The 26,152-nt window shown below is 40.8% G+C and overlaps 1 protein-coding gene across 12 annotated transcripts in view; it reads left to right on the top strand.

The window, feature by feature from the left end:
- Nucleotides 1-26,152, top strand: part of NAV2 (neuron navigator 2) — a 389,060-nt gene that overhangs the window by 325,691 nt on the left and 37,217 nt on the right. For 10 of the 12 annotated variants that reach the window (XM_027696304.1, XM_027696303.1, XM_027696298.1 and 7 more), the window contains 7 exons: nucleotides 9,900-10,038; nucleotides 15,108-15,399; nucleotides 16,308-17,010; nucleotides 20,297-20,764; nucleotides 21,757-21,822; nucleotides 23,045-23,089; nucleotides 25,400-25,560. In XM_027696304.1, the coding sequence (XP_027552105.1) occupies nucleotides 9,900-10,038; nucleotides 15,108-15,399; nucleotides 16,308-17,010; nucleotides 20,297-20,764; nucleotides 21,757-21,822; nucleotides 23,045-23,089; nucleotides 25,400-25,560 (1,874 nt within the window). The remainder of the gene's footprint in view (nucleotides 1-9,899; nucleotides 10,039-15,107; nucleotides 15,400-16,307; nucleotides 17,011-20,296; nucleotides 20,765-21,756; nucleotides 21,823-23,044; nucleotides 23,090-25,399; nucleotides 25,561-26,152) is intronic. The other 2 variants (XM_027696300.1, XM_027696299.1) reach the window with 1 other exon arrangement.

The following is a 26,152-nucleotide window of genomic DNA, read 5'->3' as shown; positions in this document are numbered from 1 at the left end:
AAACTATGGGGCTTTGTTATTTTTTAGCACTTTAAGTCTGTTTTCTGTGCAAAGGAGGAACCTCTGTGGGAATGAGCTCACTCTGCAGGGAAACAAAGGCGTGTGTGAGTCCGTTTCAGGCCAAATCCCAGCCCGGAGTGCACTTGCTTTTTGCTACATAATATCCCGTTCTTATTCTCGCTCCTGTGCAAATTTCTGTTGGCTTACTGATTTGTCTGAGTAAGGTTATAAGATCCTTTTCCTTTTTGTAGTTCCTTTCAAATAAGCCTAATTTTGAAGGCTGACATAGACCAGGTGTTATTGGTACTATTTAGAATGTTGCTGTTCTGCTAGGAAAAAAACCTGCTTTCAGAGTTGGTAGTAGCTGACATCTTCCACACAATTCCATTTTACAAAGAATAAAGTATTTTACTTGATTGTGTGTCTATCTGTTCTGTAAATCACTGGTGTGATAACAACGGTTGTTTTTCAGTGATTTGGCTTCCTGAGGGGCAGTGCTGTGCCCTGTGATCAAATTAACACTTTTTATTGCCAAGTTCAGCTTTTTTTTTTAAGATATATTTCAGCAGGCTGTGATGCATTCAGAAAGACAAGTTCTGTTGTTTTTCTCCTTTTTTTCTGAGGGGAGAAGAGCGGGCAAGTGTGTGCATTATCTTTGTCTCCATGTGCTCAGCTGCAGCTGATGCTGCTGTGAGACGGGAGCAGTTCTCGTGTGAAATCTGTTTGCTCTGCACAGGTTTTTGCCTTGATCAACTTATGTAGGAGCTTTGCAGTGTATTTAGAGTAAGGAAAAACTTAATAGTGACCAAGAACGGCTTTGAATCTTCATGCATATATGCATATCACATCTTCATTTTGTGCCTGCCTGTTTCTTGCTTGGGGTTACAGTCTGCAGACCTAAAAGATTTGCATTGGTGTCAGTAGTGGAGTTAGAGTGGATGGATTAAAACAAGAGTGGGAAGCAAAGGAGCCGTATTCTACCTGCCAGCTGCAGGAGGTTTTGGCTCTGGGGGTGTTCAGTATCCACCTTTTCCTGGGTGAGGCTGCCCAGTGGTCCCAGTCTGCCACTTGTGCAGGAGTAGTGGCCAGAGGGCAAATGGCCACGGGGCAGGCGAGTCCATGAGTCTTTCAAAAGCATGCTCAAGCAGCAGGGAATTTAAATGCATCTTGCATAGTTTTATTTCCATACTGCCCTTCATTCCTTTCCCTACATATTTTTGTTACATCAGTCCTGTAAGAATTGAGGTGATTTATTCTTTTTTTTCTTGGTGTTTAACCCTGGTTTTGTTGTGTTTTGGAGCCTATGATGAAGCAGCTGCCAGGTTCCAGTAACTGCTGGTGAGCTGCTGAGCTCTCACCAGCTCAGTCCAGTGCTGGAGGAGCTTGTGGGCAGGAGGTGGGTGTCAGAAACTATGTCAGTCTGTTCAGTGAGTACTGCCCCTTCTTTAAGTCAAAACTTAAATTGTGTCTTTGTACAAGGAGGTGATGTGATCCAGAGTATCTGCTTTTGAGGAAGAAGTAGTAAGAAAGAGGTACTGGTGAGTAAGGCAGGGTAAGAAACCCACACAGTCTAATCTTTACGTGTCATAATTGTCCATCCCCAAGGCAGGTCACCTTGTCTGTCTGCCTGTAGTAAGGAGGTGTTTGGGCTGGGACCTTGCTGAGAGGGAGTGGGAGGCATATTGCAATGGTGACCTACACCTAGATCTTTGCCAGGGATCTCCTCCCCATTCCCTCATTCCAGGGGGACTGCAGGGATCTGGGGCGGTCCATCACTGCAACCCCGGCGGCCTGGGCTTGACCTCTGGATTTGTTCAGTCCATCGGTGTCACATGTACACTTTAGAGGGATTTATTTTCTGGAAGGCACCGGAGGCTTTGTATGTAAACTTTGATTAGAAGACTTTTCTCAGCACTTCTTACTGTCATGGAAACAAAGGCAGAAAAAACAAAGCGTGTTTTTTAACGTGATGACTGAGATTTAACGCTGACCTTATTGTGATATGAAGACACTGATTTTGTTTCCAGCTTTCACTGAAGTCAGTGTAGTGGCACGGACGTGATCAGGGATGAGCATTAATCCCATGACCTTCAAAGCAGGGAGGTGAGTGTGCTGCTGGCCAAGGGGGTGCTCTGTGCACCCAATGTAGAGCTGGTCTGTAAGCTGCTTTATAAACACAGTGAGTCTTCAGACAGAACGATAAATGGGGAACACCAAAAATATGGTTTATAGGTTTTGAGTGCAAGAGAGGGGGCTGGTAGCTGGTTGTAGTATTGTACACTAAATTTTGCAGACCTAGCTGGGAGTTTCTCCAGCACTTGGGTCACAGGCTCTGGTTTCTCCCCTTCCCGGAGGCTGTGGAGGTGCCAGAGGAACCCTGGTTGTGAACAATGGCCAAAAAAACAAGTTCCACCAGTCAAGCACTTTGCAACTGAATACGGTTGTGCTGACTGCTGGCTCAATGACTCCAGACAGCCATGGCTGAAGGGGCTCTGAGCAAAGCCTGCAGGTGAAGAAAGTGCCACTGGAATATCTGCTTCAGAGCAGGATATGGATGAGGTTCAGTGGAAAGTCAGATTGTTTCACGAAGCTTTAGAGTGTTTCAAATGGTAACTCACTGAGATTACCTGGATTTAGCAGGTCCTCTGTGTGTGTGCTCATTTGTGTTCAACTTTGACAATGGCTTGGTCAAATTCCTGGTTAGATTTTAAGGGACAAAATAAAATCCAGTGTTATTTTCTTAAGGTTATTAGCACTGATATAAAAAGATTAAATGAAAAGAGCATGTGCAGTTTTCTAGCTTCTCCAAATCTTTTCTAACCCAGACTTTTTCAACGCTGATTAATTTTGTTCTGTGAGTTATTCCCTTTACAAATAGGTATTTTAAATTTAAATCCTGAAACCTTATCTTGATGAATTCTAAACAGAACTTGACAGAGAACTGCTGGCAGTTACCCGAATAGTCACTAAACATGAAAACATCTGAATAGCTCACAGCACATTTCCAGCACTTTAACTCTGCCCCAAAAAATGTCATTAAAAGGATTGGCTTCAAGATCAATTGGATTTTGCTCCAGAAAGAACAACTGGAGATGGTCTATATTCATTTTTCCTGGTTTACTTTTCATGGTCTGGCTTTACAAAGTGTTTCAAGGTAACAGTCCTGTCGCTGGGCTCCTCTTTTGGTTAGAAACAAAGTGGTTTACGTTAAAATACCTATAATGAGATGTAAGGAGAGAGTAACTGAAGACGTGGGGGAGGTGGGCAATTAATAACAGTGTAAAACACATTAACCATGCAAGGGTCTGTATGTGGTTTTTGGATTTCTGACCCAGTGATCAGTATTGTAGGCAGTTCCAGAAAAAAACAGTGGAAACTGAAATATTTACTATCTTGTGTTAGAGCACGTTTAATTTTTCCTTTTAAATCTTTGAAGATGCTGTGAAGTTTCAATCATTTTGTACCTTGACCTTTTTTGTTGTTGTTGTTCTCCTATCAACTCATAAATAGTTAAATTTTTAGGTAGAAGAGGATAATTGCCATGTTTCCACTTGAAATATTGTAAAGCCCCAAGGCCCTTTCTTGGACAAATATATTTTTCAGCAGCTCATTGTAATTTTGGTTTTGAGTGAAGATCCAACGAAGTTAAAATCCACACCCATCTATAGAAAAGATGCATTCTCAGCCTTTAACAATAGCTTTATTTAGTAGGATTTTAATGGCTCCTTTGCAAATGGGGAAGATTTCTGCAGCGAGGGGACTATCCTAGGGATCACAGAATGATTTTGTTTGCTGTCCAAGCTGACAAAGAAGAGCCAATTCTGTGGATGATTATTATGCAAGATGGAAAAGTGCTGATAGACTGTGGAAAAATACAAGTCTGAGCCTAACCACTTTGCAAACCTGTTTCAAAAAGCAGCTTTGAGTAGCTGATCTGGTGCTGGAGGTGGGTGATCCGTAGTAGCAACGTCGTAAGTTGTGTTAGGGTGAGCAGAGTGAGGTGGAGAGGGAGAGGAAGGTGTTTGGTTTCATAGAGAGCAGGGGGCAGGGTTGTGGGAGTTTTTAAGTGGGTGGTTGTATAATTTCCATATATAATACACTTTTAAGATTTTTGTAATTTTCAGTAATCAAAGTAAAGTTTCAGGTGATTGATCAAATAGAGAAAGGAAAGTCCAAACATTTCAGCTTCAGGTTATGGTTGAGTAGACTTTTGCTGACATCAGAAATTATTAATTGCAGCAGCTAAATTACAAAGATGTTATCTTGGCTCTGGGAGCCAAGAATACCATAATTAGGGCTGTTAGATGCCCCTTTCTGCTTCCTTGCTTATGACTTTAACCATCAAGGCACTGGATCAAGGTAAAAGTGAACTAATTTATGTGGATGGCTTGGGGTGGCTTGAAGAACAATGTGAAACTTTGGTGACAGTTACCTCTTCCCCTGGAGAAGCCTCAGTCTTCACCCATGTGTCCATCTTCATCCATGGCCATGGAGTAGTGTGTCCATGGTGTGTATATTGTACCAAATACAGTGATTTGGTGCAATTAGTGATGGACTTATTGGAGGGAAGAGCTTTTTATGTGTAATGGATCACTGCCAAGCAGATTAAATAGTACATGTGGTTTAATTGCAATACTTTTTAGCAGTATATGTTGTATGCTTAGAAAGTTGCTTGCATTAGCATGTAATTTACAGAGCTCAGTGAATTCTACATGCATCTCACATTAAAACCAGCCCTCTCTGGTGCTACTCCAAAGTGCAGCAACAATAATAATTTAAGTAGGTTTTCAAAATTATTTAGAATTTCTTAAGTTGTTTTCTTGTTCCCTGAGATTCTGTTGTTTTTCTAGCTAGAGACTGAGCACTCCCACCCCCCTACTGAAGGGATACTTTTAAAATAAAGCTAGACCTGAGATGTCTGGGTTTAGATGACACAGCATCTTCCCTTGTTAGAACAGCTCTGAGCATCGTGGTCATCAACACGCTTACAAGAGCTGTGTTGCTTAGCTTCTGGCACCCAAAATGCTAGACATCTATCTTCAGACCTCTTATTTTATTTTAGTAGCAGATTAGTAAACTTGAAAATACAGAGTTGGAGTTGTTCATAGTTTCCGTCAGAACATAAAGGACTTAAAGCCCAGGATATACTTCAGGAGAAGCCACAACCATCAATGTATTCAGGTGCATGTTTCTACCTTTGTCCTCAGGCACATGTCCCAGTTCAGAAGGGCACTCAAATATTTTCATAATGCCTCAGATTGCCCAACTGAAGCCAACAGGACTGGTTGATGCCAGAAAAACTACTTATGATTAACATTAAACGCATTCTTTAGATGCTGATGAACTGGGGCCTGTGATAGTTCAAGAATGGTGAATGCTTGAAAATTGAATGTTTCAGATTCTATACATTCAAGATGGGACTATGAGTCCCACAGAGAAAAATTATTGTACTTAATTTTTTTTTGCCCATTGCCATATATCCATAAGAAGGAAATTAAAACCGTTAAGCATGGAAAACATTGTCATTGTTGATACTATTATTATTGTTATGGTTGTTATTATTTTATTATAGCTTCAGAAATAGAAAATGTTTTAGTCGCTACACAGAACTTTGGAAAATGAGAAGCATATTGTTTTATTCAGTTATTTTATTAACTGTTTTGTAACCTTATTTGTAGGCTTATAAAATCTAGGAATCATAATTACTTTATGGTACAGGTTTTGCAACAGAAATAAATATCAGGTATAGGACCTGCTTTCAAAACTGAAATTTAGAAGTAACATGGCTTTCAATATTTTGCATTGTAATATTTAATTGCTTACTCTAAATAAAAAGATGCTTCAAAGAAGTCTTTCAATCTTTTTCCAAATCTTCAATTATCCCCTCCCTAACATTCTCAATGGATTTCTTTATGTGGACACCATATCCTTCATTCAGTTTGCTGAAAAAGATTTTGGAAAATAGCAAATAAAACTGCTGTGTCAAATATGGCTGTCTGACTTTCTCAGACTCAACAGGTCTCACAATGTGAGTTTTATTTTAACGTGTATTTCTATTTTGTATTACGGTGTATTCCTCTTTAAAAGTATCCAGGTAAAGGATAATCTAGGAAACAAAATTATCTCTTTCCTTTAAATTGTAGCAACACCAACACTGTGAAGTGCAGCATTTCTTTCTGTGCTGGTTTAAAAGTTAACCAGCAAGGCAAAATGAACTCAATTCAAAAGAGAGATTTATAAGTCAGAATAACAATTTATTAAAATAATGCAATAAGTACAATTATACAGACAGACAATTGGTTTTAATCCACAAAACCCAAATGTACAAACCCAGCACCCTGGGGTATGAACAAAAGTGGTGTACCTTGGCCCACCCCCGAGTCCAAAGCAAAGGGAGAGGGAATAAACCTGCTGGTGGGAGAGCTGCTGCAGTCTGGTCAGAAGTGGTGATTGCAGTCCAGTTGAGGGTGGTGGTCTCAGCCTGGTTGGGAGCAGCGGTGGTCTGCTGTCTTCCTCTGGGTCCCACGAGAGAGAGCCCCAAGGCTCTGAAACTCCCAGTTATATACTCTCCAGTTCAGGCGGGAGTGCTCAGTCCCTCCCTCAGAGTAGGGAATTCCATAAAAGGGCATGCGGATGCTCAGTCCCTCTTCCATAAAAGGGTATTAGAGCAGGGAATTCCATATAAGGATATCAGAGCGGGGAATTCCATAAAAGGGTACAGGAACATCTTCCCACCTTGCAGGCCTCTACTGACAGCAGTTTTTGGGAAATGGCATGGAGGCTATAGAATACACAGTTTTGGGTTACACCCATCCAGGGATGAATTGGTCCCAGCCGTTCTAACCAGGACATTATCCACCCCTTATTCTATGCCATCCATGTCATGCCCAAATTAACCCCCTTAAAAACTATGTCTCTTTAAAACTATATACACATATGTACAATGAAACATTACGGACCATTCTCACTCAAAATTAGGTCCCCTTGTGGTACACAACGTGTCTCCCCATCTTTTTGCATTACCCACCAGGTGAAGCCAGGTCCTTGAGCAAAAACAATCCCTCGGATGGGTTTGCCTTTGCTTGAGGTGGGACTAATCCAAACAGTCTTCCCTAACATACCTCTCATATGCACCACGGGGACTTTATCTCCATCTACAGTATGCAAAGGTTCTGATTGGGCAGGGCCAGCTCGATTAATGGAGCCTCGCGTGTTGACCAACCAGGTGGCCTTTGCTAAATGCAGCTCCCAGTGTTTGAGAGTCTCCCCACACAGTGCCTTCAGGGTGGTTTTCAGCAGTCCGTTGCACCGTTCAACTTTTCCAGCAGCTGGTGCATGGTAGGGGATATGATACACCCACTCAATGCCGTGCTCTCTGGCCCAGGTGTCTACGAGGCCATTCTTGAAATGGGTCCCATTATCAGACTCAATTCTCTCCGGGGTGCCGTGTCGCCACAGGACTTGTTTTTCAAGGCCCAGGATGGTATTCCGGGCAGTGGCATGAGGTACGGGGTATGTCTCCAGCCATCCAGTACTTCCTTCTACCATGGTCAGTACGTAGCGCTTGCCCTGGCGGGTTTTGGGGAGCGTGATGTAGTCAACTTGCCAGGCTTCCCCATACCTGTACTTTGACCACCGTCCACCATACCATAGAGGCTTCACCCGCTTGGCCTGCTTGATGGCAGCACATGTCTCACAGTCATGGATGACCTGTGAGACAATGTCCTTGGTTAAGTCCACCCCTCGGTCCTGAGCCCATCTGTATGTTGCATCTCTCCCCTGGTGACCGGAGGCGTCATGGGCCCATCGAGCCAGAAATAATTCTCCTTTGTGTTGCCAATCCAGATCCACCTGAGAGACTTTAATCCTGGCAGCTCGGTCCGCCTGCTCGTTGGTGGGTTTATCAAATATGGTTCAGAAAATCTTTTTGGAAATCCAGGGCCTTTTGTGTAACTAGAACACTCCTGAAAGTCAATCAGGGCTGGCAGGAGTGTATTTTGATGAGTTGGAGAACAGCAGATGAAAAGGCCTCCTCAAGGCTCCATGCCTGTGGCAGGAGTCAGCAGTGGGTCCCTGGCCCTCCCCATCCCTGTTCTCTGCCAGCAGAGCAGTGTGGCTAAGCATCCCAAATTTCCTGAAGACAAAAAGTGATCTGACTGGCTGAAGCTGTTGATCTGAGCTTCCCAGCTGGCTTATCTGCAGGGATATGGGGAGAAGGGGCACAAATGGGGATCAGGGACACAAATGGCTGTGCTGGCAGATTGCTGAGGACCTTCACTGGGAACAGAGCAGTAAGCAAGGAGTAGCTGCCAGCAATAACCCTTTCTGTGACGTGGAGGAGGATGTCCCCATGGTTCATGTGGTCCGGCAAACTGGGCTCAGTTCCCTCTAAGGCCTTACATAGATGTGGGTGAACAGAGTACTCCCAAGTAAGCAAAAAGCAATTAAAATTATTAAATCATCGTTAAAACTCATACAGGTAGCTGTTTTGTAGTGCTAAGTGAGAAAAATGAAATTCTTCTCCTTTCAAAGTTGCCAAAGTTTATATAGTCAGACTATAGTAAATCAGTGGTGAAGCTATGAATAAAGTTCAGGAAGCCAGGGATAGGTTGCCTTTATTTACATAGTTCACTTCCTCAACACACAATTCAGTTTGAAATGCATATATTAACTGTTCAGTATATCAATTTGTGAATGTCTTTCACTCCCCAGTCAAAAACCTCACTGCAATCTCTTTGCTACAAGTTTGTAAACCAAACAGAAATGGAATAGGGAAGAATCTGGAGCTCCCAAAATCTGAAGCTGAGGTAAAAAACAGCTAGAGAGCTGCCAGAGCTCTTACCTCTTGCAAATGATCTATGGTGTATATATATGTTTACTAATTTCCAGCAATAATTATCTATCAGTGGACTGAAATGTCTTCACAGAGGTATTTCCAGGACTGTGTTTCAATCCTGGCTTCATTGTTCTTAGAGATGGAGCATTTGTAAGATGGTTTATAAATCTCTTCCTTGAGCAGCTTATTTTTACAGGCATTTTAGGAGTGGTGGATCTGGCTCAGTTGTTAGATCATTTTGATTCTTCCTGTTCTAATAATCAAATCACTTCAGGCATGGACTTTTATTTTGTCGGTACTTTGTGTGTCCTAAACTTCCAGTTACACATTTTTCATTTACTAGAAAATGTAGAATGCTGGAAGAAGGTAGTCCTGATTAGTAGATCTCCTTGAAAGGGGTGTGTGGTACAGCTCAGGAGAGTTATGTACCTTCTGAAGGACTAAACTTTCAATCACTAGAATTTTCTGAGACTGGTGATGCTGTGGATGGTAGATCCAGGTTGTTGCCCAGGCCTGTGTAACACTCAGGTACAAAAGATTGTTTCAGGATGATTTTTTTCCTGGCATTTAAGCTCCATCTCTGTGTTACAGCTGAACAAGTCAGTGCTATGTCTACTTGGAGATTGTAGAACCATAAACTGGTTTGAATTGGAAGGGACCTTAAAGATCATCCAGTTTCAACCCCCTGCCATGGGCAGGGACACCTTCCACCAGACCAGGTTGCTCCAAGCCCCATCCAACCTGGCCTTGGACACTTCCAGGGATGGGAAGTGGGCAACCTGTGCCAGGGCCTGACCACCCTCACAGGGAAGAATTTCTTCCTAATATCCCTTCATAGCACTATTTTTCCTTGTCCTGGGATTGCGGGCACACATTTCAATTGAGTAGGAAGAGCTGTGTTTTGGTGCTGTTGGTTAATGATGGCACAATAATGATGGTATACACTGGGCTCTGTGGCAAACATATAGTTAATGGGCTGCTTGTAGAAATAATAGTTTTCCTTTTGAATGATGTTTTGTCTTTTGATCCTTATTTTCCTACCTTCCTTGTGCTTTTTCTCCAGCTGGGACGACAGCAGCTCTGTCAGCAGTGGGATCAGTGACACCATAGATAATCTCAGTACTGATGACATTAACACCAGCTCCTCTATCAGCTCCTATGCCAACACACCTGCTTCCTCCCGCAAAAACTTAGATGCACAGGTAAGATTTTTGGTTTATACAAGTAACATTGATATTTATTATCATCCTTGGCATTTACAAATATTTCCTCCATGGGGGAAATCTGCGGCATCTCTGCTGCAGTGGTATCACAACAAAGGCTTTTTGCCTTCCTAGAAACACTGCTGGACAGAAAACTGATGTAAATGGGATTTTTTTTTTAATTCTAGAAAATGTATTATGTTCTTTTCTTAAATATTCTTAATAGAATTTAATAAAGTCAATATGAAACTTTAAGGGTTATTTACACTTCCATCAGAAACGTAAGCATGAAATAGATTTTATTAAATTTCCGGAGCTCTCTGTTACTGCAGGCTTTCTATGTTTGGCAGCATTTCATAGGAGGATAAATTTTACATCCATCAGCAGGATACATGTACATTTTTTACTCAGACGCCACACATTCAAAGAGGGTAGAACAGGGGAAGGTATCTAACAGTTTTTCATTTATCAAATAAGCTGCATAAGACAGAGATTTGCAGTAATATAAACTGCTTTTTTTCCCCCAATTGCACAGAATTTTGTTTGGAAATGTGAAGGACTAGAAAGTCCAGCTTTGTTCTTTGTACGTCCTGCTTGAGGGACTTGGGTGTTGTGTGCCAAAGCCACTGGGATGTGGTGACTTGGCATTGCAGCAGGTAGAGGAGAGAGATGTAGGTATATGACCTTCTCCTCAGTTTCCTTCCTCTTTTAATCTTCTCCAGTCCTGTTCATTACAGGACCCTAAATCTGTTTTTAATATCAGTTTTAATGTAGACCTGTGGTTGCTGTGAAGTATTGCTCTGTCTGCAGGACTGTGGTGCAAGCATATAGTAGTCTTTGTTCCCTTGCCATGAAGTGAATATTTGAGCCTCCATTAAAGGTTTCCAGGCAGCCTCTGGTTGTGTATCAGCGATTTCATGTGCACTTTGAACTGCTAATACAAGTCCCATACTAGCTGAGAGGAGTTAAGATCAATGAAGTGTGTTTGTCAGTACCTAACAGAGAGTAAGATGGACAACTAGAAGTATTTTTGGACCGTTTTTGCTGTCTCAACATTGTAATACTGCTAGGGAAAAAAAAAGGGAAGAGTAGAGAGACATGACTAAACATTAACCTAGGGAAAAAAAACAGAAACTCATATGACTTCTATCATCTGATGGATCAGATTCTTGGAAACACCTCTGAGAGATCAAAATCTGTGTTGATGAACCCCTCTTCCTCCTCCACAAGTATTACAGCATCCAAGAGGGTGCAGACAAACACCTGAAGAAAAGCAGCTGGAGCTTGTACAGGCAGTAGAGTGTAGGTATAGGAGGAGGAAACTACGAGCCAAGAACGTACAAGTCATGTTTGCAGGTTTTTTTATGTGTGTCTGTGACCTGCTTCTCTCCTCAGTTTTCATGAATGATAATCCTTATTCTAGGTATTACTGTTATTATTGTCCATAAAATAGTCCATTTTCGTTTGAGCAGAATATCCTAATCTTGTCAACCAAGGGAATGAAAAGAGCTTGGAGGGATGGAATGCTTAGCTTTCAGGGTTGACTTTTTGCTGCCCAAAGTAGTCCTTGGAGCTCACGATGCAGTGAGTGCTGCAGAGACACATTTTCTGTCTTGCCCTGAGGACTGTATGATGGCCTGTGCCCAGGTTTGCCTTCCCCAGGATGGTGAGCCTTGAAGGACCAGCAGATATCTGCAGAGGAGTGTGGCCTTTTCTTCTCACGTTATCCACTGCTTTGGTTTTCCTAAATAGGAGGCACTTTTAAGCTGCTGTGATTCTGTCACATCTTTTTGAGATGGTACAGAAGTTGGATTTCAAATAATTAAAGAAGGAGCTTGAAGCTAATACATGTGCAGCTGGGAGTTCAGGCAAATAATGCAGCAACATCAAAGGGAGAGAGCCTGAACTTGTCAGTGTCTCTGATAAAATCAGTAACTCAGGCAGAATCATCTCTGCAAAGGAGGAAGGCATAGTTGCAGTAGGAAAAAGACTCTGTTAAGAAACTGATTTTCAGAGCTGCTGAGTACTCAGAAGCTGTAGTTGCCCCATCTTTGAGAAGCAGGACTTAAATATATTAACTCCATCTTCATAGATGTTCATAGTTGTAGCCCCTTTTTGTAGCAATGCAATGAAGGTGTTTGCAAGTTGTTTCTGAACAAGTTAGTGATGGGAACCAGAATCTGCTTTACCATGTTCCTGTGTCTTGCTGTGATAATGTCAGGCACCAAACCTCTTAATGTATGAGCTGTATTAGTTTTGGGGCCCTAATATTTTTTCCTTATATTGCACAGACTTAGATAAGTTACTTTTTACATGTAGTATGCCTTTAAAGTCACATCATACACATATTTTAAGGAGAAATTAGGACCTGGTGGGCATTTGAAAATAACTTATTTAACTGAAATAAGATTGAAGAGAGAAGGAGACCAAGTAATAAATTCACTCAAGTGATAGTAAAAAGATCAGAAGATGGAAGGGTTCCTTTAAATAGAAAACAGCAGCATCCCTAAGCAGTTGAATCCAGGCAGCTTCTCAGCAAAGATGTGTTTGGTCTGTTCACAACCTCAGGAATAGATTTACAAAACTGTAGGAATAAGTTGAGAAATCCTGGTGGTTTACTCCCAGCTCAGTGGGATGCAGGCTTTGCTTCCAGCTCATGCTCGCTGTGTCTTGCCATGACCTCCAGCAAACAGTATTTCCACTTTCACCCTTCCAGGTGGGTGGAGTTTCAGCTGCAATCCCTAAGCCAGGTTTCACTGTGTTTTGGTTTTGATTCCTTAGTCATGTTTCTGTGCTGTTCTCAGAGTTTACCATTAAACAGAAGCATCTCTGGCCAGAGGGCTTCAAAGGTGAAGGTGCAGCATTTCAAAGGCTACAGAAAAACTTTGGCCGTGGGTGTAGTAGTGGAATGAAATGGAAGAGAGCAGAGGTGGAGGACTTCTTGCAGTGCTGTTCTCTCTGAGGAGACTGTACTAATCTTATAGATGTAAAAGAGGGGAAATATAAAGTACAAGAGTATTTCCTAGTCAACTAAAACAAGAGTAAGCCCTTTGCTAGCAAGTAGGTGTATGCTCTTGAAGTAGTGTTCATGCTCTTGAACGCTAACAGTCCAGACAAGGAACTTGAAACAAGATACTAATGTAAGGGATGGTGTTTAGGTGGTTTTGTTGGTTGATTATTTGTTACTTCTTGCCTGTACTCTCTTCCAAGGTCTGTAAATGTTGGAGATTTGCATGAAATGATGATTTTGGAGAGGCTTAGGACATAGGAACAGTCACACTGAATTTATTGCACACCTACCAGTGGTCAGGAATAGAAAGCTAACCCATCATCCCCAAACCTGGCATCCATACAAAGAGATGGGCATTAGAAAGCAGAGTCTCATTCAAGCCTATGCTGAGTTGCTCTCTTTGGAGAGGCAGGGAAACAACTTTTGCACGAGGAAAGTACAAGAATATAATATTATCTAAATCCAAAATTCAAAATGCTTGTTAGTATAATGACCCAATATGTAGATAAATAACCCAAGCTCAAACTGTTTCCCCTGACTGAAGAAAGACCACTGTGATATGTGGTCTCAGCTTTCACGTACTGATTGCTTAACTAGTTTTTCAGGCTTTAAAAAAAAGTAATTACAGTAAAAAGCAGAGGAAATGCAACCAAATTCCTCTAAATTCTTTAATATTAATGGTGTGATCTGGTAGGAAAAGTCATAAACTTAAAACATGTTTTAGGAACTTAAAAATAAAAGAGCATTTTGCTGAAGGCGTGGTAAATGATCTTGCAGCCTTTCTTGTGCTGTGTTTTTCTGATTATTATAAAGGCTGTGAGCTTTATAATGCTTTGGGATATTTAAAATAATTTCCTTTTATGTAAATTATACCTTTTGACTACTGCACAGTTCTGAGTGCATTCATCTTCTGCTGAGGCTGCAGGGCAGAGATGGCACTCAGCACCTGACCAACATTCATCAGCTCATACTTGGGAGCTGCACGATCAAGTGTGGAATTGTTAGTCTCCCGTGGTGTTACAATGGTTGGAGAACACTTCAGCTATGAATTTTCACTGGGTCAGGGTCAAATGTGTGGATATTTGTGCCTAATCGCAAAATAGCTTGTTGTGGTGTTACCAAATTTGACAGATTTAATTAACAGCATTTGAAGTAGGAGAAGTAGAATTCTGAAAGAGCAATCATTAGCAATAGGAAATGCTAATGTATGGGGAACATATATATATATATATAGGTTAATAGATTTAATTTAAACATTTATTAGAATTTAAACATTTAAACATTTATTAGAATTTGGCTAATTTGGCTAAAGATTTGCTAATGAGAAATTTTTCTATTTGACACTGAGCTTTGCAAAATAGTCCATAAGAGACTGGTGGCACGATCAGTCTCTGCAAAGAATAGGGGGAAAAAACAGTCTTGTAAGAGTTGCATATAGATTAAAAACTAGGATAATTAATGTATTTAAGTCAGTCTTGAGTATTGTTAGAAAATTTTGGGGGATTCATTTATCTTCAGTTCTTGGGTGTCCTTCTACTATGTTAGGTTAGAATTAACAGCATTCCACATCTTCAAATCTGTTCCAAAAGCTGCCTCCTCATGCTCTGGAGATCAGATTGCCAGACAAGAGATAGGAAAGCAGCAGGAACAAAGGAAAGCTGGCTGCACAGGTTTGAAACGCTTTTTTGGCATTGCAGTAAAAGGGTTAGTCAGAAATTTGAGATGGAGGATTATAAAAGTCATGGAGCTGAATGTGTCCTTTATAAATCTAGTGGGGGTTTTTTTTCCCATTTTTGTTTAGGTTTGGTGTCTTTTCTCCCTTTATTTATTCCAAGGGACATGAATGTTGTGAGGTTTATTTGTATTTTTATCCCAAACAAATTAAAAAAAATATGTCATTGCTGGGGTTCATTTCTTGCTGTGACATTTCTTCATCAAAGGCATGTTATGCAGAGTTGACTGCTGAGTTGATTATTCAGTTTGATGCTTCTTATTTATGAAGGTTCTTAAAAGAAAGACCTGCTCTGAAGGTTGTCTTGCAATTCCTTATCTGTCCTAGACTGATGCAGAAAAGCATTCCCAAGTTGAGCGGAATTCCTTATGGTCCGGTGATGAAGTCAAGAAATCAGATGGAGGATCTGATAGCGGCATAAAAATGGAGCCAGGATCTAAATGGAGGCGGAATCCCTCTGATGTGTCAGATGAGTCTGATAAAAGCACTTCTGGTAGGAAGAACACTGTTATTTCGCAGACGGGCTCCTGGCGACGGGGCATGTCAGCTCAGGTTGGCATTACCACACCAAGGCCTAAACCTTCAACCACCTCAGGCACATTAAAGACACCTGGAACAGGTGAGAAAAGGCGTAAGACATAAACAAGCCAAAAAGTGTGTTCAGTATGAAAACAGTTTAAATCCTTTGCAGAGGCAGAACCTGAACTTCAGGTAATCCTGTCTGTATTTTTAGACGTTGCTTTAACCTATGCAGCATCTCGTATGTTCACATTTCTACTTCTGTTCATGTGAAAATGAGTATTTCAGATTAGTACACCATGCAAGTTGTTTTCATGACAACTCCAGTCTTAAGCCAAGCTATTTATTGGGCACAGTACTGCCATGTGAAGAATAAATAATATATTTTTAGTTTTTGAAGTCACTGTTAACTAAGAGCATACAGTACACGTGGTTGAGGAGATTTCCCACCCCACCATACTAAACAAGCATGTTCATTTAGCTAAACATAATTTCTGGCTTTTCTTATAAGTGTATTAATGATTTTATCACTTGCAGATGTGTGAATGAAAATTGATTGAGTTTGCATAATTGAGTAATATAATTTAATACCTCTCCTCTTATTTGGATGTGCATAGAATTGTATATGAAAAAGTTGAAGTTAGATACTTTCTTGAACAATGCCTTTTAGGAAAATTATACTAACAGCCTAACACTACTTCTGTCTAATGATAAAAGTGATCAATCTGTGATAGCTACATAGGGAAACTTTTTTTCTTATCTGTCACTATTACGTAAGACTGTTCTGCTTTTCATATTCTTGAGGGCAAAGACACCACATACTTTCTCTGGCAAGTCTGCATGTATAACTCACTGGAGTGGCATGTAAGTTCAGTGCAGACTACATCATAACTTTGAACCACACTCTGGTGGCTAACACGCTTTTGCTTTTCATGCTGCTTTGAGTTTCATCATTTGCTTGATGTTTTCAAGTCATTAAATATTAGAATTCTTTTTCTATTTTTGTAGGGAAAACTGATGACGCCAAGGTATCAGAAAAGGGTAGACTATCTCCTAAAGCTGGACATGTTAAACGTTCCCCATCAGATGCAGGACGCAGCAGTGGTGATGAATCCAAAAAGCTTCCCACAAGTAACTCTAGAACAACTGCTGCTAATGCTAATACATTTGGATTTAAGAAACAGAGCGGGTCAGCCGTAGGCATGACTATAATCACTGCCAGTGGGGCAACTCTCACCAGTAGATCGGCTACCTTGGGAAAAATCCCAAAGTCATCTGGACTCATGGGTAGGACCACTGGTCGGAAGACTAGTGTTGATGGCTCCCAGAACCAGGATGATGGCTACTTAGCACTTAGTGCACGAACCAATCTTCAGTATCGTAGTTTACCCCGGCCCAGTAAATCCAGTAGCAGAAGTGGAGCTGGGAATAGATCTAGCACAAGTAGCATAGACTCCAACATAAGCAGCAAGTCAGCTGGGCTGCCTGTCCCTAAAATGAGAGAGCCTGCCAAGGTGATCCTTGGAAACTCTCTGCCAGGATTAGTCAATCAGACTGATAAAGAGAAAGGGATTTCGTCTGACAACGAAAGCGTGGCCTCATGTAATTCAGTTAAAGTGAACCCTGCATCACAGACTGCCTCTAGCGGAGCTCAGAGTACCCACCAGCAAGGAGTCAAGTACCCCGATGTGGCCTCTCCCACTTTGCGCAGGTAGGCAACGAATTCCTTGGTTGTGCAATGGTGTTAGTGGGAGCTGAATGAGCAGGACTCTCCCAGCCAGGCCTGGCTGTGTTTTGCGGAGCACTTACTATTTAGTGTCCTTTGGATTTACACTTAATTTCACACAAACAGGTTGGCCAGTGTTGTGAATACTCAGGCCGTCACACAACAGCAGCAAAAATTTAACTTTTGGGAAAAAACCCCAAACCTGTCTGGCAGAAAGTTTGCCATTTGTGATTTGAGTCTCTTTGTTACAAAGGTCATACCTGAAGTCTTTTATCCATGCAGATATCACAGGAATAAGGGTTTTCTTACCTGAAGGTTACCGAAGAGTTCTTGCACCAATGTGTATGTAACAAACCTCCAATGGTGGATCAAAGGATAAACTGGCAATGGGAGAGTTATCTCAGATTTTCTTGATGACAGTGGCATAATTTGGCCTGCCATGCTTAGAGTCACCTAAAGCAATCTTCTAGTTGTGTGGATTAGACCAGTATGTTGCAAGACTCAACATTTTAGCCTGTATAGAAGAACCCTAAATCAAGTTACTGTCTAAGCTGGGTTAAATTTTGTTATTTTAATACTATTTTTGAACAAAAATCCTATCTGTCTTCTGTTTCTCCAAGAGTAGCCCATACATTATTTTAGCACTAGCATGTAGTTGGTGAGGAATTAATTTGTTGATGCAGTGTACATCAAAGCCTTGATACTGGTGAAAAGTTCTGTTAATATTATTTCTCAATTGAATTTGACATTGAGTAGCTTGTCTGTTTCAAGTTGCAGTGTTTTGCATTTCATTGTGTCTTGACACCCATAATACCCATATGGTTATGCTACATCATCCTGCTTCCAGTGATGTGAGAAAGCCACATTCCATCTGAAGCACCAGTGCAAGCATAATGGCTGTGATGGCAGCTTAAGCTAACGCTGTAAACTGTTTTTAGATGGGTGGTTTTATTTGAAGAGCCTGTGTGAGGATAATTCAAGATACTTTATTTTGTTATCAATAAATAAGCCATGTCCCTTAGAACAGGCAATTTTCATCAATGGCTACTCAAAACCTCCAATAGACCTTTCATTTCTATAGTGTAGCCCATGAGAAATGCAGATTTTCAGTGTTCAAGCCTCGGGCACATTGATAGGAATTTGACTGGGAATTTTTTTATTACTAGAAAGCCACAGTGCTGTCTGTGTTCTTGAAATACTACATTAGAAATACATGAAACTTCAAAGACAAGACACGGAGGCTCAATTTAACTATTTTTTCATTTGATTTACAATTTCACACTTGAATTTTCACGAGCCTCTCTTAAGTTGTCATGTGTTAAAATGTGTCAGACCTGAATTGGGCCTTGTATGCTTTTTGCTGCTTTCTAGAATGACAGTGAAGATGATTTTGAGCTTAATTTTCATGGTCAGTTACGATGAGTTTTTGTTTTTTGCATATTTCCTTTTGGCCCTGTAATTTTTTTGTGCTGTCCATACCTTTGTAATGATACAGATTTACCTATAAGTCTGCGAATATATTTAACTTCTATGCTGTCATAAACAGGAAAGACTGTGTAGCTTAAAAACAGCTTGCAAACTGTTGTGGGGGTAGTTGGGTGTTTTTAAGCTCTGGGATCATATCTCTAAGAGTTTTCCCAATGCAGCTGAAGAGGTTGTATGCCCTGGCATAGGAACAGGAATACCCTAAGCTGGTATTGCTGCTTAAGGCAATAGAATCACAGACTGGTTTGGGTTGGAAGGGACCATGAAGTTCATCTCATTCCACCCCCCTGCCATGGGCAGGAACACCTTCCATTAGACCGGGTTGCTCCAAGCCCTGTCCAACCTGGCCTTGGACATTTCCAGGGATGGGGCATCTACAGCTTCCCTCGGCAACCTGTGCCAGGGCCTCAGCACCCTCACAGGGAAGGATTTCTTCCTTATGTCTAATCTAAACCTGCCCTCTGGCACTTTGAAGTGTTATCCAGGTGCCTTGTATCAAATGTGTAGTAGCAGCCACCCAGGAAGGATGTGTTCAAGGCAGCCTTCACAGGTAGCCTGGAGCTGCAGGGAGCACCCATGCACTACAGACAGTGCCTCTGGGCATCACTGGGCTTGCTCCACGTGTGCTGTAGCCTGTGTTTCTGGGATGTGTTGGACAAAGTGACTTAGTGTCCGTGTGTTGTGCAGACAACCTGGGCAAACTTGAAAGCAGAGAAAGTTCTGGCAGGTGCACACCCACCGTAAGTCTTTAGGAACACTCATATAGGAGTGCTGTGGTCCTCTGTTCTGAGGGCTACAGTCTGATAGATACCCCCTTGGAAGATTTCATCCCCAGTACTCCTCAGTGAATGGTTAAAAAAGCAAATCCATGTAGGTATGTGTGAGGAAAACTAAGGTTCCAAAGGCAGTTACAGGAGCGAAGTGGCAGAAGCAGAAGCAACATTTTGGAGCGGATATTTGAACCTGAAGTGAAAGATACGCTTCCTTCCTAATTTTGAAGATCGCTTTTGGAATGATTGATAACCTAGACTTAAGCGAGTTTACTCTAAGACACTTTTGCACTTCTGAGAACTTTCCTATTGACTATTAGTGAGGAAATTGAAGTGTCTCCTTCCTTGGCAGTGCAGCTGCATCCCTGGCAGCAGTGATGCTGCAGTCAGCCTTCCCCGGCTATGCTGACTATATCCCCTCCCTCTCTGAGTTCTGGAACTCAACTAGTTTTTTACTGAGCCAGTTCCAGATGCCAAAGAGCAGTTAACCTCTCGTTCTCCACTAAAAAAAGTTTGCAGCCAGCTTGGCTCATGGAATGAAACAAACCTACATTTGATATGAGTACGTATTATTCTTGTTGCATCCCAGCAAATGCTGATTCTGTGCAGAGCATTTGGTGATTTGCACAGAATTTGCCTGGTCAACAAGCTTCTAGTATTCCATTCTGGATTGATCAATGCAGTGTTTCTCTGGTATCCCTTTTCCTTAAGGAGCAGAAGATGATATGACTGTATTTTAGTTCTGTGAAGCTGTATTTTAGCTTTGTGAAAGTTGTATTTGGTGATTCAGAGAAGACACACCTAAGATATTTGAAGCTATTGTAATTGCCTCTGGGCTTTATTGAAGGGACAGTGAACACAAGGAGATTATAAATTTATAGTTGCATATGTCCAATGTAGGATCCTGTACTTAATGTTGGTTTTCTGGAGCTAAGAAGATATATGGTCTAGATATAAAATATCCCTGGACTTAATATTCCATTTTATGTATTTTTCATGTTGTCTTTTTTTTACAGACTTTTTGGTGGCAAGCCTAGTAAACAAGTTCCCATCACAACAGCTGAAAATATGAAAAACTCGGTAGTCATCTCCAATCCTCATGCTACCATGAACCAGCAGGGTAACCTTGATTCCCCATCTGGCAGTGGTGTGCTGAGCAGTGGGGGCAGCAGTCCTCTCTATAGTAAAAACACAGATCTGAACCAGTCTCCACTGGCTTCTAGTCCCAGTTCAGCACACTCAGCTCCTTCCAACAGTTTAACGTGGGGTACCAACGCGAGTAGCTCTTCTGCCGTTAGCAAGGATGGCATTGGATACCAGTCTGTCAGCAGCCTTCACACCAGCTGTGAATCCATTGACATCTCCCTGAGCAGTGGAGGTGGGCTGAGCCATAACTCCTCCGGTGGCTTGATTCCAGCCTCTAAAGATGATTCTCTGACTCCCTTTGTCCGAACCAACAGTGTTAAGACTACGTTGTCTGAAAGGTTAGTTGGTTTTTCTCTTGTTTCCCAGTGATTGTATGTGTCCCAAATGGGAATGAAACCCTGGCAAATCAAGTAGGGCTTCTTACAAGGTAATGCAGAATGATATTGCTAGGACATACAGAGAAGCCATTCCAGGCAAGGACCCCAGTTCAGAACAAGAAGATGGGTTCAGGTGAGGTTTTTAATTTGCTGTGGTAGCCAATGTGACACCTTTTTTTTACTACCATATACCTAATATTTGAATTTTGCATCCTATGTTATCCTTCCAAAGATCTCCTGTTAATTGATCTGATAGTGATATGAAAATACCCTCCATTGTTATTATCATTTTGATTTGAAAAGTCAACTGTTTCCTGTTAAACTTCTTGTTTATCACATTTGATGGATCTCTGGAGGTGATGCTGAAAAGAGAAGTCCCCATCTCCTTAGCCATTTGATCCCTTCTCAGCCTCTCCTTGTTGTCCTGTCCCATCTCCAGCTCCCTACGATGTTTCAGTTCATGCATTCATGTGGATGCTTGGTGAATCCAATTGGAAGCTGGATCCAAGTGAAAAACGATCACCTGAATTGTATTTCAGACAGATCAGCTTCAGATTCATCAGTATTTGTGTGGACACGGAGTAGGAGCTGGGAAGAGGCTGAGCAGGGAGGAGGGAACAGGGCTGGTTTTTCAGCATCAGAGCTGTATTGGTGGCTCGTTGAGCTGACATGAGGGTAAACTAGGCAATGCTTGGTCTCTGAGGGACCTCTCGAAGAAGGCAGGACTATACCCTTGCAAGCATTGGAAATCAGCTGCATCCTGATGTGTAATTATGAATTCAGGTAGCAAAATTTTTGTAGTTGCATCTCAGCGGAGAAAATTACACCTGAATGTAATGTTCTGAGAGGTCGGTTTTCTGGTTTTGTTTTATTATAACTCCTTTCTGTTCTTTCATCTTTTCATTCTAATATTCCTTCTCTTGTTTTCTGTCTTGTTGGACTGATTCTTCTAGCCCTCTTTCTTCCCCTGCTGCTAGCCCCAAATTCTGCCGAAATACTTTGCCCAGGAGACAGGACAGGTAATGCTGTCTCAGGACAGGAGTACGCTCAAGGCTGTAGGTTTTGTTGCCCATCTCAGTGAAGCAAATTGTTTCGTGCCAGACTGTGCTCAGTTGAGTGCTCTGCTGTGTTCATCATTCAGGTGTGAACTGACACAAAGACATGCCAGTGAGAGTCCCTCAAACACCCCATCTGTCTACCCAAATCAATCTGGAGAACGGCAGAGTTGGCATGTTTTTGGTGTTGCTCTTGTTTCTGGGAACATCTTTTGGATTGTGGAGGGGTATTTCCCCCACACACACACTTTGTTTCTTTGCCAAAGGCAATTTGAAAATCAAGCCCTTTTTCTCTTTCCTATGAATCTAAACTCTCACTAGCATTTCAGCATTCCTCTGGCATGCTGCTTTTTCCCACTGCCTTTCTGGCCTGTCCTTTTTGTCGTGAAGTCCCTGTGTCATTCAGTGTCGTCAGTCTTTTATTGCAGTTTGGCTTATGAGTGTTTTCCAGGGACCTAGATACATTCATCCTTGTAGAGATGAATGCTAAAGTTAGAAAAAGATGACACAAATCTAAACACTTTTGCTTGCTGATGTAATTTTATCAGTACCATACTGTAATTTAGCCATAAGCGTTGTCATTTAATTAATTTACTTAAGCATGTGGATATTTTCTTTCAAAACAAATTAACAGATTCTACTCAGTAACAAGTTCATCAGTTGTAAAAACATAAACTGAAATAGTTGAGTTTTGGGCAACTAATAGGTCCATTTTATTTTGCTAATGGAATTTAAGCTAAGGTTTGGAAATTTAAACAGTCTGGGCTCAGTACTTCTGTACGTTGCAGCTGTGACAGTAATTAACTGCATTCCCTCAGTGGTGTCTGCTGAAAGAAATGATGGGAAGGTGGTTTGGAATTGAAGATTCTCATCAGTTTTTACCAATAGCCTGCTGAAAAGCCTATTTTTAGACACGCATTTGACATTTAAAGAGCCATTTTTGTTCACTGTGGGTAGGAGAAACAGTGAAATGAGGTTGTGAGCAGATGTGGTTCATTGGCATGGTACCAGCTGCATGTTTGTGCAAACCCCACCTGGGTAAGGAGGTCTGTGCATGTTTCTGTAGGGAGGCCCCAGCACCTTTTCCTCTGAAAAGGTGATGCAGATGTTTGTACGTCCTTCGTCCTGATCTTATTCCTTCCCTTTTGTTCTTCTCTGAAGTTCTTTTCTTTTAACTTTTCTGCAGCGACCCACATCTTGATAGGAACACTTTGCCTAAGAAGGGACTCAGGTATTGGTGTTTCCACACGGTTTAACAGCTTTTGTGGTGGCTTTGGAGTTTGCTTTGTGTTTCTCTTGTGGCTGGTGGTGATGGTTGCAGTTTGCAAGAGGTGGCAACAATACTCTTTCTTTCTTTCTTTTTTTCTTTCTTTCTTTCTTTCTTTTTCTTTCTTTCTTTCTTTCTTTCTTTCCTTCTTTCTTTCTTTTCTTTCTTTTTCTTTCTTTCTTTCTCTTTCTCTCTTTCTCTCTTTCTTTCTTTAATCCTCAAAGAAGGCCATTGACGACTGTGTTTTTTTCATCTAGTTGCTTCTCTGCTTTTTTCATCTAGTTGCTTCTCTGCTTGAGCAAGAACTGTGGCTTTTGCTGGCTGAATTGCTGAAAAGCATCTCAAACCATCCCTGGGCTTGACTTGAAAACCATAATTCTGCATTTTCTGTGGCTATTCCATGGAATGACTTGAGATCTTTTTAAACCTGGGAACCTTGGTGTTGCTATACAAAGAAGGTTTACAAGGTCATGCCAAACCTTTTAGGATGAAATTGGATATATTAATTAAAAAATAAAATCTGCTTCAGAATACCTAAATATGTAGGGCTTTAGACATAGCTTCTACTCTTCTAGAAAAGAACAAAAAAAATCCTCAACCAAACTTTCAGCAATTGTCTTCTCGTATATTTTGTATATCTGTAAGGTGTTTATTTTTATAGCATAAAAAAATATTTGTCCACTGGTACAAGCAATCCTAGCCAGATAACAAACATTAGTTATATTAATTAAATACTCTAAGTGTTACAGAATTTACAGAAGGCATCTTTGACAGTTTAGGAAATTGCAGCTTCAGAATTGCTGAATGCAGCTTCTGGGATCACTGAGGTGATGCCTTGAAATTGCAGCTGAGATTTATCCTGTGCTATACATGTTGTTCTTCACAGCAGCCTTGTCCTATGAAGCCGAGTGCTAAAAGCCTTTCTTAAAATGGCAACTTGTTTAAAATGTTTCTGTGATTCTCCAGTATGTCTCTAGTAAATAAGAATCTCTTTTAAGACCAAAACATTTGAGTGCTGAAGAGGTAGGTATTAATGCTGGGGGAAAAAAATCCTTAGTGCGTTAAAGTAAAATGACTGTTTAAACCCCCTTTTTTAGTAAACTGATTGATATGCAGAGTTTAAGAGATGCAGATAGTCAGGGACTTTGCTGAAGTGTTGAGGCATAAGCAGAAGAATGAATGTGTTTTTTGAAAGTAGTTTGAATTTTTTAATTATTGTAGTGTTCCCATTGATTTAAAATAGTCTTAATAAGTGATATCTTACTGTAGGGTATTTAGTTGGAGGGAATCAAATTAATTAAATAGATAATATCAGCTAATAATAGGCTCCAAGTGTTTAGTTTTTGGAAGGAGAGCTAGTAACTCATAAATATTTCTGCAAAGCCACTGGCACAGCCTGAGACGGACACTGAATTCCATCAGCAGACAAGTGTTTCCACGTTGCTCTTGCTGTTGATGCCTGTTCCCTATCACGTAGCTCACATAACACCTGTCCTAACATACCTATTTTTCAGGCATATACACAATAAATCAAGCATATTTAAAACTTTGCTTAGGCTGAAGCCAGCGGGTGTTTTGCCATTGATGTTGGCATAGACAATGTTTCTGCTGTTTTCTTTCCCTTCAGAAAAGTCTAAACATAGTCTCCTTTGGGATGATTTAATGCTGTTAGGTTTGAACTAAATGGGATGCACCTCCACAGTCCTCTATATGAATATCTCTGGAACATGAATTATCGGGTCACAGCTTGTTGTGAAAAATTCTGATAATGGTTTTGTTGACTTGAAGTTAGTTATAATATCACAAAATGTCAGCTAGTCTTAGGGATGTACCAAAATACTAAAATAGTGATAGAATTTTGGCATAACCTAAGGAAAGGCTTTCCAAGTTATGGTTTTATTTTTAAATCGTACATGCATAATACACACTATATTTTATTCTGCAGTGCTACACTGCACAACTTCTGTCTGTAACTTTAGGGTCAGTCTTGTTTTACTACTGATGCCATAGGAAAGAAGTGTGTGGGTTGGTTTTTTTCCCAAACAGAGGTGAAATGAATTAGAAACATCTTAGAACAGCTTGGAGCAGCTCCTTAATTCAGAATTCTATTGGGTCTTTATCATTTTAATCCTTAAATTTCATACGAGGATTCTTCCATTTTTCTTTCCCTTTCTACCTCCTCAAGTCTTGTGACATTTCATGGTTGTTTGTTTTTTTTTTTTTAAATTAAATAAATATCAAAGTTCATTGTGAAAAACCCGTCTGTTTTTGCAGGTATACTCCATCCTCCCAACTTCGTAGTCAGGAAGATGCAAAAGAATGGCTGCGGTCCCATTCAGCAGGAGGACTGCAGGATACTGCTGGCAATTCTCCATTTTCATCTGGATCCAGCATAACATCACCCTCTGGAACTAGATTTAACTTCTCTCAGCTTGGTGAATAGTTATCTGTTTGAATAATCATAGCAATACATTGTATGCCTTGAAAACAGCCTGTTACACAATGTAATTTTCTTTCAGCAGCTCCAAGTCCCACATTCAACCTCAGGAAGTGCTTTCATTGAAATGAGTGTGACTAATTGGCATTATTATCTTGTATGCCCAAAGGTGCCATACTTGCAGTAGCTTTAAAACTACTTCTCTGGGAGTAATCAGATTCCTTAATATAAGTTATGAGCTATTCAGTACAGTTGTTTGTTAATATCACACATTGGGGTCCTTAAAGGACCTAAATTGTTGCTCACCTGTATAGTAATAATGCTGTAAAATCCAAGCATATTATACTGTATGTACCAGTCTCATCGGTTTGATATTTTATCTTTGTATGTGTTTTTAAAATGAATATATTGTTTATTATAACTTCTATATAATAACTACTTTGTATATAATAATTATATGCAAAATAGTTAAACCTGTGTTTATGAACTTCTTATGTTGCGTGTATTTGCAGCAGCTTGCACAGTCACTTATTTCTAGTGTAGTTTGGAGTTGCAGTAATGATATTTTAAAGCCTTTCTTTGAGTGTGCT

Source organism: Neopelma chrysocephalum, unplaced genomic scaffold (genome assembly GCF_003984885.1).
Source record: "Neopelma chrysocephalum unplaced genomic scaffold, ASM398488v2 Primary Assembly neopelma1_106b, whole genome shotgun sequence".
NCBI classification, from domain to species: Eukaryota; Metazoa; Chordata; class Aves; order Passeriformes; family Pipridae; genus Neopelma; species Neopelma chrysocephalum.
This window is presented reverse-complemented; position numbering and strand designations above follow the sequence as displayed.